The following is an 11,473-nucleotide window of genomic DNA, read 5'->3' as shown; positions in this document are numbered from 1 at the left end:
CCAAAAAGGGTGTAGTTTGTGCACTCTAAAAAATATTTTGTTGCCTCAACTTAAAAAAGTAAGGTAACAATTTCCACTCAGCTTTTTAAGTTACAAAGTAATTTTTAGGTTTGGCTAACTCAACTTGTTTAACAAACCAACATGATTTACCTTGACCTCCACAAGCATAATTAAGTTTATTCAACCTAATATTAATTTAAAATTTCTGGTAAAATTAAGTTGAGAAATTACATTAGTTGAGTTACACCAACGAACTTTTTTACATATAGCCTACTCACAATTATCCATGCCAATTAGTTTAGGTTTCTATAGCTTTTCTAAAATCATACAAAGCCATTTCACTTATTCCAATTGATTATTTTATTACAAAACATTTTCAAAGTAATACACTTCTGTGTCAATACAACATAAATGAAACATTACAGCAGCCCTTTAATTATAAATGACTAAGAAAAAAAAAAGTACTTCATGTACATTAACTTAAATTGGTATCAACTTGTTCAACTTGTCGCAGAATCAAGGAAATGACAAAAGATTTTAATGTTCAACAACGGAACAATCCAAAGCTAAGATTATATGTATTACAAACTTTTCTCAAAACTACACTCATCTAGGACTGCATACAAAAACGTAAGAGGCACATCGGAATACTACAGTCCAATTCACATTCGTTTCATGACAGAAGTTTGCACTTAACAGACATTACCCGTGGACTGGTTTAAGCCCATCAAGTTCCAGAAATACCTCTAGAGTGTTCTTTACTTGTTTTGGTAGCTCAGATTGAGAGTGTATATAAGCCCCATCATTAAGGCACACGCTCTGGGCACATCAAGGTCTTCCAGGACTGCTGTTCCTTCAATCACAATTTTAGCGACAGCTTTGAGAGACACTGCTGCACGTCTGGTGACTACAATCTTTACCACTTCTTCTGGGAACTGTTGTTCACCATCCTGGCAAGTAGGTAGTTTAAATGGAAACATGTCAGCATTTTATGTGCCATTTAAAAATAAAACACAAAAGAATGCGAGATTCACCTACCAGCTGTTCTCTGAAGAGATCCTCTTCCTTCTCTTCCAGATACACCTTCAGGCAACGGATTGCGACCTCTCTCTTCATTTCCACTGAACTCTGGAGAATAAAAAAAGCAAAACAAAACTTAAACTTACAGTTTATTAGGTGAAAAGTCAAAACTATTACATTTATGTGACTTGCATTGTGCCAAATATTGATTTTAAATATGTTTTTAAAAGAAATAAAGTTTTAATCTTTGTAACTTCAATTTAAACTGTTACACACTGGCCTGCTTTAAATGCCCACTTTGCTAGCAATAGGATAAAGTGAGTAAAAGTAAATGTAACCTAAATTTCATCAACAGCACAATTGCGCTTTTGATGAATAGGACCTGAATCAGAGGATGACATGAACTATAACTGTAACTGTAACAACTAATTCATCAATACACCTGCGAGGTACATTACATATACTTTCCAGTTTTAGTAGTAGGTGGGCTAAATGTTTCTCAATTAAATTAGGCAATTCACCAATTTCTTCATCCTCTTCATTTGCTACATCTTCACACAATGGATTTTCATTATGTTCCTCAAGAGGATCATCTCCTGCATTCAAACGACTGACACACCTCTGTATCAGCTCAGGCTTGAAGTCATCCAATGAGTGAGGAGTGTGTTTTCGGTTCCTATGGGAAGCATATGTTCAAATGAGCAGTTACAATCCCAGTACAGGCAAGGCATAAACAGTCCACCATGGCTATATTCTTTTAAACTAGTTAAATACCACTGTGGACATGCCACAATCCCACACTTTACACTATGCTTACAATTACAGAAAGCAAATGCAAGTCGTATGCACGCGCGCACACACACACACACACACACACACACAATATTGTTTTTTGGGGTTTTTTTGCTAGGTCAACCAACTTTAACCTCAGGCAGAATTCCCAGTCGAGCTTAGAACATCAACACAATTGATAGAAATACTTTTAGTCAGGGATAAATTCACCACATTTTACTCTGTCAGTAATTAGTTACCTCACCCGAGACCATCATGTGGAAACACGAATTTACTCTGACACCATGATAAAAATGCAGGCAGCTACTGACCGGTTAATTTGAACATATACGGGTTCAAATTGAACATGCTCTGCTGTCGGCATGGTCTATCAGCTAACCAAATGTACCCTGACAAGTGACATGTTTTAATTGTATCTGTACTCTTTTATTTGTGAGGAACGTTTGCTAGCTAAAAGAAACGGCTAGCTAAACTTAAAAAAACAACAACAACTCTACTCTGCTAAATTACGATTAAAACCATCAAATTTCAGTTTTTTTTAAATATGACATTTTAAAGTGTACAAATATAACTTGTAATTCATCTATTTAGAATTCAGTACTTACTTAACTCACCGAACACAGTCGAGGGCAAACACACCTCTTCTCCCACGAAGCCACAAGAATCCAGAAACTGTTGCGCACGATACGAACATATGCAAAATGTACAAATATAACTTGTAATTCATCTATTTAGAATTCAGTACTTACTTAACTCACCGAACACAGTCGAGGGCAAACACACCTCTTCTCCCACGAAGCCACAAGAATCCAGAAACTGTTGCGCACGATACGAACATATGCTACGGGGTTGCCCTCGTCTGTCTGAATGGTCTCAATTCAAACAGGAAGGATGTTGAAACTCATTTTTACATGTTACACAAACTTAATATTTTCTGTTGTTGATTGATGACAAAAGTATTTTATTCAATATACTCAAACATTTAAGTTAAGGAGCTGTTTTTTAATTTTTGTGTTGCACTGACTTCTAACATTGATTATTCAACTCACTGAAACGTGTACATGTAGACAACTTACTTTTTTTTAGCAGAAAAATGCTTTTTTGGTAAGTTCTACCGACAAACACAACGAATATTTTTTAGAGTGTGTGTGTGAGCACCCTTGTGTACACCTGTGAGCATGAGTGCGCTTGTGTTTAAAAGGTTCCTTCATGTAATGATCTGCTAAAGCATAGGTGTCAAACTCTGGCCCGCGGGCCAAATTTGGCCCACAGCCTAATTATATTTGGCCCGCGAAGCCATACCAAATTACTATTAGAGCTGGCCTACTGGTATTATACAGCTAATATATATATTGTTTAGTATTAAGCTTTGCTTGTTCCATATTCAGTTTTTCAGCAAAACTTGTTTGAGTCCATAAGAAAAGATTCATTCTTATATCTAGAGGAAGATTTTTTTTTTTTCAATAAATCTTAACGTTAGCCCGCGACTTTGTTCCAGTTTTGAATTTTGGCCCACTGTGTATTTGAGTTTGACACCCCTGTGCTAGAAGGTGTGGGGAGCCACAGCCCCGTCCTCCTGGGCAAGAAGCAGGTATGGAGGAGATAAAAAAAAAATCACTTGTCTTAAACATTGCAAGTTAGGTTTGAATAAAACATCTGTGGGAAACTCCTACAAATGTGATAAGGCTAGCCATCTCTGACTTTCAGTCTCGAACTAACACGGTGCCTTATTTAAAACTCTAGCCTTTGTGATAAAGCAGAGATTCCTAAAGTATTTTTTGTTATGTAAACATGCACAAAAACACTTTTATTTTGTCCTATATCATCCATTTTATGTGTAAAACTGCTTCTTTTTTTTTGCAGAAAAGCTAGTGCACTGCATCTCGGGGCTAACAGTTACATGATCTAATGCTTATTTGTCTTTTCTGAACAAGTTTCCTCTTAAAGTTCACTCTGAGAGAATTTTAAGCTGCTTCGGCTCAGCTCTGAAGAGAATCATTGTTCAAACTTGGTTCTGACTTCCAGTCAGTCAATCAATTAAAAAATATTATTTTGGATTTCAAAATTTTAATTTGTTTTATCATGTACCTATTTTCAGTAATATCAACTTTAAATAGCAGGAAATTAACTAGCTATTTAATTCTTTTCTTTCTCTTTTTTGCCATATTTTTCAAGAAACCTATATTTGACAACAGCATAATAAAACACCTCAATGTTTTAGGGGCACCTATATGGCCAGTCCAGCTCCTCCTTGACCCCCTCCCACTCTAAGAAAAGTTACAACCACCCATCACCTCCCTTGAGCCGGGTGTCAAAATTTTTAGGGTATTAGTTTAGGGTGTCAAACAATACATGTGTCCAAATTCATAGGCTGCATCCTCCTGAGGACCCGTCCTTCGCGGTCTACGTGTGCCGGGTCCTCAGGAGCCGGGAGTAAATGGCTGTGAAATTGGACGATCTAGCCTTCAGATTTGCATCACCGCTGTCTCGGTGGAGTTTAATAAACTCAGCCGTCTGCTCCTTGCTATCTAAAATATAACAGGACACTGGTGCAAATTCTCGACGATCTCACATTCTGTTTAATGAGTTTTCTGTTTGTTGTTTATTCAGCTGTGTGAAAACCAAGGAGGAACCCACCGGGGATTAATAAAGTTTTATTTTATCAAATCTAATCTAACAACTTTAATCTCAGCCAAACCGATTTACTCACGAACAAATAAAACTGATAAACTGAGCACATATTTTAAGTTTGCACACCTACATTCTCACCTGAAAATATGTTAAAATTTTATTTTGTGACCCAGAAACATTAATAAGAGTAATATTAAAATTAACTAGCTAACGCCATTGTTGAAAACTGGAGTTGACTGGGCCGCGCTATGAATTCTGGAATATGGTGGGCCACGAATGATACACCCAACCCATCCTTCAAATCTGGGGAAAAGGAGGACGCATTTGTCGGTTGTAGTGATGGGATTTCCAGCTCTTTTTAGAGAACCGGCTCTTTTGGCTTGGCTGAAAGAGCCGGTTGGTATCGTCGTTGTGGTATCGTTGTTGGTATTGTCGCTGTGTCCAAATTCAGCGGCTGCATCCTTCGGAGGCCGCATTTGCAGGCTGATTACGTTACAGCGACGCAACAAAGGCTGTCCAAATTCGAAGACGCCTCCAAATGCGGCCCACAAATGTGTCCTTCATTTCCCGAATTTGAAGGATGGGTCGAGTGTATCTTTCGTGGCCCACCATATCCCAGGATTCATAGCACGGCCCTGCCAATTCCAGTTACCAACAATGGCAGCAGCTAGTTAGTTTTAATATTACTCTTATTATTCTTTCTGGGTCACAAAATAAACTTTTAAGATATTTTCCGTTGAGAATGTAGCTGTGTACACTTCAAATATCTGCTCGGTTTATCAAGACATCACATATTTGTGGAGATGTCTGTTACCCACCAGCAGTGTTGGTCAAGTTACTTGAAAAAAGTAATCAGTAACTAATTACTTCCCCCCAAAAGTAATCCCATTACTTTACTGATTACTTATTTTCAAAAGTAATTAATTACTTAGTTACTTTTTAAAAACACGATTTACAACCTGAATAGGTGATAAAGCGATAGATCTTTCAGCCCAATACTACTTTTTCTGCATAATCCATCATACAAAATGTAATCAAATGGAAAAGTCTCTTTTTAAAACTTCTTTTTATTAGTTTTATTCTTTTAACTTTATGCATCAAGCAAAAATTTAATTATATGCAACATTCTCTGACTGGAAGAAATGTGTTTAACATTTAAACCTATTTTCTGCACATTCCAGCACATAAAATATTATTTTGTGTTTACACTCACTCTTTCAATAGATACAAGTAAAACACAGCAGAAAATAAATAAAATCAAAGACTCAGCGGTCCTAAGCTCTATTTTCACCTGTAAAGCTGGAGTGGGGCAGGCTGCTGCGGTCTGCTTCTCTCCACCCCAGGGAAAAGGGTAACACTACCTGGGTCTGGGTGCAGTTTCCCCCTCCAGGGGCAAGGGTACCTAGACCCGGGGCTTAGAGTACGCTTGGGGAGTGTGATTGTCTGTACAGTGTCTCTTTGTGTCTGTCTCCATGTTGGGTGAGTGCTGAGTAATTGCATATGAGAGCATGAGGGTGGGAATGGATGTTTGTATCTGTGTGTGCCTGTTTGTTTGTGTCTATATGTCAGGTTGGGTATCAGACGCCACCTCTCTAGGGACATCTCAGGCCCTCCATGGTATGGAGGCCTGTCTCCCCCCACCACTCCCCCTGCCAGTGGCAGACGCCCTCAGACATCGGTACGTTGGTGGTTCTTTGTGTCCGGGGATGGGCGTCCAGGTACACACCGGCTCACTCCTGGTGGCTGCTTGTCAGGGACTGGAGCCTGGGGCTCGCTCGGGCCCCTTCGAGGGTGGGGTGCCCTTGGCCTCTCTGGCACAGCTGGCTGCTGGCGGAGCTCACGAACACGTCACTGCAACCCCCCCTGGCTTCTGCTCTGTGGCTGCTGAGTTACCCCCTCATCTGGGGCTCTCCTCAGCTCTTTCCGGGAGAGTGGCACGGTTGCCCCTCCGTTGGTCTTCCTTGGTCTCTTGTGCTCTGAGGGCCTCAGGATGTCTGGGGCCTTGATCTCCTCCATACCTGCTTCATGCCCTGGAGGACGGGGCTGTGGCTCCCCCACACCCTCTAGCTGATCATTACATGAAGGAACCTTTTAAATACAAGCGCGCTCATGCTCACAGGTGTACACACGGGTGCTCACACACACAAACTACACCCTTTTTGGCTCCTACCTCCAAGCACACTGTGCACTGTAAATCTTACGTGCTGTATAATAATATTCAATATTTAATATTTACTGTTATATACACATAGAGCATCGCGATGGTGTTGTGTTTATTATATTGCTGTATTGTTTGCTTGTTTTCTCTTTTTTTTTGAGGGTCGAGAGTTTATTCCAGTGTCCTGTTATATTGTAGATAGCAAGGAGCAGACGGCTGAGCTTATTAAACTCCACCGAGACAATCTGCAAATTTCATTAAAAGTGTAATAAACTATCATCTTGTCTTTATTTTTAGTTAGCACATGCCTTAAACACTTCAAGCTGTAAGCTAATGATAGTTATATAAGAGCAGACGTATGCTGGTGCAATAAGCTGTACGTTTTACGTCCGATGGATGCATGATCTGATTAGTCAACTAATCACAAAAATAATCGGTGACTAGAGTATCAAAATAATCGTTTGTGGCAGCCCTAGTAATTATACACCCACTCACTGTCACAGTATAAAACCAAAAACTTATTTTTTATTACCAATTTTCAACATCAATATTATGTGAAATATCATGGTTTTATTACCAAAACTGTACACATGTATTGCTTAGATTGCAGCAAAACAGAAACAAGCATCACTACCTTGGATGTTTTATCAGTTTTCTGATAATTCAGTGGAGAAAACTTGTATGTCTATTTACTGATCGATAGATACACATGTAGATACATGGATATATAGTTATACATACAGTATGGAATAAATTTCAAAAAAATTATTTCTGAAAAAATAAACAAGCAAAAGTGCATAATTGTTGGACTATGATACAATTAACAGCATTCACAAATAAGAAAGCAAAGAAGTCTATATTAATACCAGTAAATGCATCCATTAGCAAATGTGTGCATATTCTTAACCTGTGAGCATTAGAAAGAGTCAGACATAACTTGGATAACTGTCTGTTGTGTGTAATGCAACAATAGCCCTCAGTTTCCACCAGTGAATGTAGGATTGGCCACAGTGGTGGTGGCAGAGTGGAACAGTGGATTGTCAGCCTGTAACAGAGAGAGCCGAGTAATGAGAAATCTGTATCTTATTTATCTTTTTTATTCATCATGACTTGAAGTTTCAAAGTAAGTTGAAGTAAGCTTAAATCATTTGACGAAGCAAATTATAATACGATACACAGGCTGATCCCAATATGCTGGACATGTGTTCATCTTCTAATGTCAGTCACTTTTAACTTTACAAATTTTCAAACCCTGTTAATCTCAAAGAAGTGACTGCTACTGTGGATCAGTGAGTCACAGCTACATTCATTGTACTGCTGCCAGAGCAAGCACAATCCTTTTCAATGTTTAAACTAATAAAGCCTAGAGACTGGTTGGCAACCACTAGAAAAAAACGATGTGGTGGAGTGTGGTCCATGACACGGCTGTGTGGGAGGTCGGCGCACCGGAGCTTAATCAGCACATCACTCTTCCCCTGCACATAAATGAACTAGGGCCTGTTGGGTTGTTGTTGTTGTGGATGTGTGTGGCTGGTAGCTAGGGAGCTGCAGTCGTGGAAGTGGGTGAGCAACAACCGAAATAAAGGAAAATGTTGCAAAATGTTGAACTGTGGTCGTGCCGTGCCTCCTGCCTGCCACAAACAAGTACTCTGCAAATACTTGTGAATTACTTTACTAGCCAAACAGTAATGAAATTGAAAAAGTGCATTGCAACCAGAAAAAAACAATGTTTGCTTTCAGAGTAAAAGATTTGCCTGACCACTAACCCTCAGAAGGAACAACTTTTATTTTGATGACAAAAATTGTCTGTTTACACTTTGTGTCACACTAAATCAAGTTTCACTACTGCGCTGAGCGTAAATGGCAAGCGTTGTCAGACAGTCTGCTTGTTTCATGCAGACTGTCTGTCTTCCCAGTTGTTTATTTCTTGCTTTAACTTGCTCCCATTACTCACTATGGACAGGAGCTGACGAACTGGGATTTTTAATCCATGTAATAGAGATTCCGACAGGTATTAAATGTTTTTGTAAGAACAGTTTAGTTTTAGTTGACTGAAATGTTGTATCTGAATTACATGAATCAAGCAAACAAAAATAGTAACTGTAACAAGAGAGTTAGATTAACATGAAACCAACACAGTCACTGTCCAAAGAGACCAATCTGAAATGTGTGACAGCTATTTCTGTTTGCACAAATAACTCAGAATGATGCCTCACCTCTGCCCATTTGGACTTCTTCTTTTCATTCTCAAACTTCCTGAACTCTTTCAGGTCTTTCATGTAGAGGAGTAATTTAATAAGCATCAGCAGCAGAATGCCGATGAGGGCCACAGCTGCGATGGAGCCTCCGATGATAGCTATGACATCAGGCGGTTTTGGACAATCTACAGAGTTACAAATTAGACAAGTTTGAACACTGAGCTGTAAATGAATGAAATGTAGAAAATGATAACACAGAGATTATATGATGAGGATCAGATTTGACTGGTGATCGAGTTTGATGATTCATAAAAATAACTGTTCCAATAAGTGCCTGGAGGGGTTTCAAGATGGCTACTGAGTGGCAAATTGTGTTTCTATCAGGGCTTTGAATCTATGTCTGCTGACTTTTCTTAGCCATGCTAGCATAGGTAGCTCTATGAAGCAGGTTGGGCTCACAGAGTTGATTTAAAAGCTGTTGCTGGATAAACAGACAGTATATTTTCTGGCCTGCAAGGTCCTAATGTCCCCCAGTCAGCACATCCCAGCCCTGTGCAGATCCTCAGTGTGTGCATTGTGACAGCACAGTTATTACTGCAATGAATCAGTGAAACTGTTAATAAATTAAGACTGTTTTTTGTCATTTCATCAACATCCTACCTCTTTTCATCATAATTTCAGCCTTGTAGTTATCCTCTCCAACCAACTGAACCAGCTTAAATGTCATCCAGCATCCCTCGCTGTCTTTCTGCTTACACTCCTTGGGTGAAAGGGTGAACGCTTCCTTCACTATTGTAGAAGAAATGGTCTTACAAGCCTCGCTACAGTTTTTTTTAAAGGGACCTGATTCAAAGCCGAGGCATTCAATGCAGTTCCTGAAAACACAATTACATGTATTAGTTCAAAATTCAAAGTCAAAGGTTTTGTTTTTTCTTTTGCTTTACTACACAAAACAGTGAACACCACGTTTAGAGGAAAAGCTCCGTGGAATTAAGAAATCACTTACACTTTGGTCTGGCACGGGTCAGTGCAGCCAGGACATTCCAGGCAGTGAGGACGCTGATATCCCCCTTTACATTCACACTGATTGCACTTGCAGATCCCTCTGCCATTGCAAACACTATTGTTTACGGTACGGCAGGCCTCGTCAGAGGTCTTGCACTGACAGGCAGAGCCTTCAAAGCCAGAATTACATTCACATTTTCCACACTTGCATTTACCTTTTCCTGCAAATAGTAAGAACAAAATATTTTTTTGCAGCAAGGAGTCTGTGCCACATGACAACCAAGAACATAAAGAACATCACCAGCAAGAGACAAAACCTCTCCTGATGCCTGTGGGTTCACCACATAAAGCACAACCTGACTGGAAACCCACACACACGTTCCACAGCACCGTCTGATTACTTTTGAACCCAAAAACTTTGAGCAAAGTTGTAAACCTATTCAAATTACCACAGAGACACAGCACTTTTAAGACAGCATCTATTATTTTGTTCCAAACCAAACAGGCTAAAAGTAGAATTCAGTTTGTTTGTATGGATTTTAGGAGCATAGTGGAATAATCACAGTGGAATAATCACAGTGGAATAAGAGATGATTGGTAAAGTTAAGATGATGTTCAAATTAAAGACCTGTAATGGAGTGAGTTTGAGCCTGTCCACACATTTAGAAAGGTGTGAGGCCATTGTGAAACACTTTTTCCATCATGGCAGCACGATGGTGCTGTCCTGAGTTTGATTTCACCACTTGGCCTTTCTCTGTGTCTGTGTGGGTTCTCTCTGGGTACTCCAGCTTCCTCCCACAGTCCAAAGACATGCAGTTAGTGGAGTTAGGTTAATTGTTCATGTTAAATTGCCCTTAGGTGTGAATGTGAGTGTGAATGATTGTCTGTCTCTATGTGTTAGCCCTGCGACAGACTGGCGACCGGTCCAGGGTGTACCCTGTGATAGGCTCCAGCCCCCCTGTGACCCTAACAGGAATAAGTGGAAGAGGATGGATGGGTGGATGTTTCCATCATAAAAATGTTTGCACAAGAAAACAAAGTAACTTATTTTACTTTTTTATCTTGTTTTGATATAATTAGACCTTCTTTTGAGGAGAATGACTGCAAACCTACCTCCACATTGTTGGTTCTGAAACTTCTCACAGTGGTCATCGTCACATTCACAGTAGGGGCCATAGTATTGGCTTCCACTATCTGTGTTGTGGCACTCGCACCGGCCACACACACAGTCTCCTCGACCCTCACACTCAGTGCCATTATCCTTCTGACAGGATGCTCTCAGGGTGTGCTCTTGTTTGTTCCCAATTTTGCAGTTACAGAACTGACCAACGTGACCTTCTTTGCAACTAAATAAAGAAAAAATTTGAAAAAATACATCAAAAAATTTGAACATTAATAAATAACAGAAAATAAAATTTGCCACAAAATATTTGTTCACTTCCAAAAATTAATACTGAGGAATCTGTTAACTGTCCCATAATCATACACATTATAATCCATAGATAACTCTATTCAACACACCACAGCACACAAACCATTTCTAAAACTACAAACACGTTCACAATTTTACCTTTGATCTTGCCAGTAATGCTTGTGTGCTATTAACACCCTACAATACTCACCAAAAGACTCAAAAACAACACAAACGTCCACAAATCTACTCCAAACT

General features: G+C 39.4%; 2 protein-coding genes across 6 annotated transcripts in view; both read right to left on the bottom strand.

Annotated features, from left to right (window-relative positions):
• Positions 1 to 343: 343 nt before the first annotated feature.
• Positions 344 to 2,492, bottom strand: LOC146690489 (uncharacterized). Of its 3 annotated transcripts, none has more exons than XR_014915622.1 (4): positions 2,418 to 2,492; positions 1,640 to 1,696; positions 1,039 to 1,128; positions 344 to 950 (listed from the first exon to the last, which is right to left on the bottom strand). XR_014915622.1 is itself a non-coding variant. In XM_085435027.1 (4 exons), exons 2-4 carry the CDS (start codon positions 1,560 to 1,562, stop codon positions 759 to 761), a joined length of 303 nt encoding a protein of 100 aa, XP_085291153.1. In that variant the 5' UTR covers positions 1,563 to 1,696; positions 2,418 to 2,492; the 3' UTR covers positions 344 to 758. The 3 variants fall into 3 exon arrangements, 2 of the variants coding, with proteins under 2 accessions (XP_085291153.1, XP_085291154.1); XM_085435027.1 differs by having other exon boundaries at positions 1,542 to 1,696; XM_085435028.1 differs by having other exon boundaries at positions 1,542 to 1,696; positions 2,427 to 2,492.
• A 4,606-nt stretch (positions 2,493 to 7,098) lies between these two features.
• Positions 7,099 to 11,473, bottom strand: part of itgb2 (integrin, beta 2) — a 31,413-nt gene continuing 27,038 nt past the window's right edge. For all 3 annotated transcript variants that reach the window (XM_085435591.1, XM_085435589.1, XM_085435590.1), the window contains exons 12-16: positions 10,918 to 11,150; positions 9,806 to 10,025; positions 9,460 to 9,674; positions 8,818 to 8,984; positions 7,099 to 7,646 (exon numbers count right to left, since the gene is read on the bottom strand). In XM_085435591.1, coding sequence (XP_085291717.1) covers positions 7,578 to 7,646; positions 8,818 to 8,984; positions 9,460 to 9,674; positions 9,806 to 10,025; positions 10,918 to 11,150 — 904 coding nt within the window. In that variant the 3' untranslated portion in view covers positions 7,099 to 7,577. The remainder of the gene's footprint in view (positions 7,647 to 8,817; positions 8,985 to 9,459; positions 9,675 to 9,805; positions 10,026 to 10,917; positions 11,151 to 11,473) is intronic.

The sequence above is a fragment of the Copadichromis virginalis genome, linkage group LG16 (assembly GCF_057382275.1).
Source record: "Copadichromis virginalis isolate Kocher_CV1m ecotype Utaka linkage group LG16, C_Virginalis_male_GT1.1, whole genome shotgun sequence".
NCBI lineage: Eukaryota > Metazoa > Chordata > Actinopteri > Cichliformes > Cichlidae > Copadichromis > Copadichromis virginalis.
Note: the sequence above shows the minus strand (reverse complement) of the source record. Positions and strands in the feature narration are given on the sequence as shown.

Coding starts and splice junctions, on each gene's coding strand:
- LOC146690489 (XM_085435027.1), bottom strand. CDS start 1,562: ATGAAGAGGATGAAGAAATTG. Junction 1,129..1,541: donor TGAAGAGGATGAAGAAATTG/GTGAATTGCCTA, acceptor TTTATTCTCCAG/AGTTCAGTGGAAATGAAGAG. Junction 951..1,038: donor ATCTCTTCAGAGAACAGCTG/GTAGGTGAATCT, acceptor CCTACTTGCCAG/GATGGTGAACAACAGTTCCC.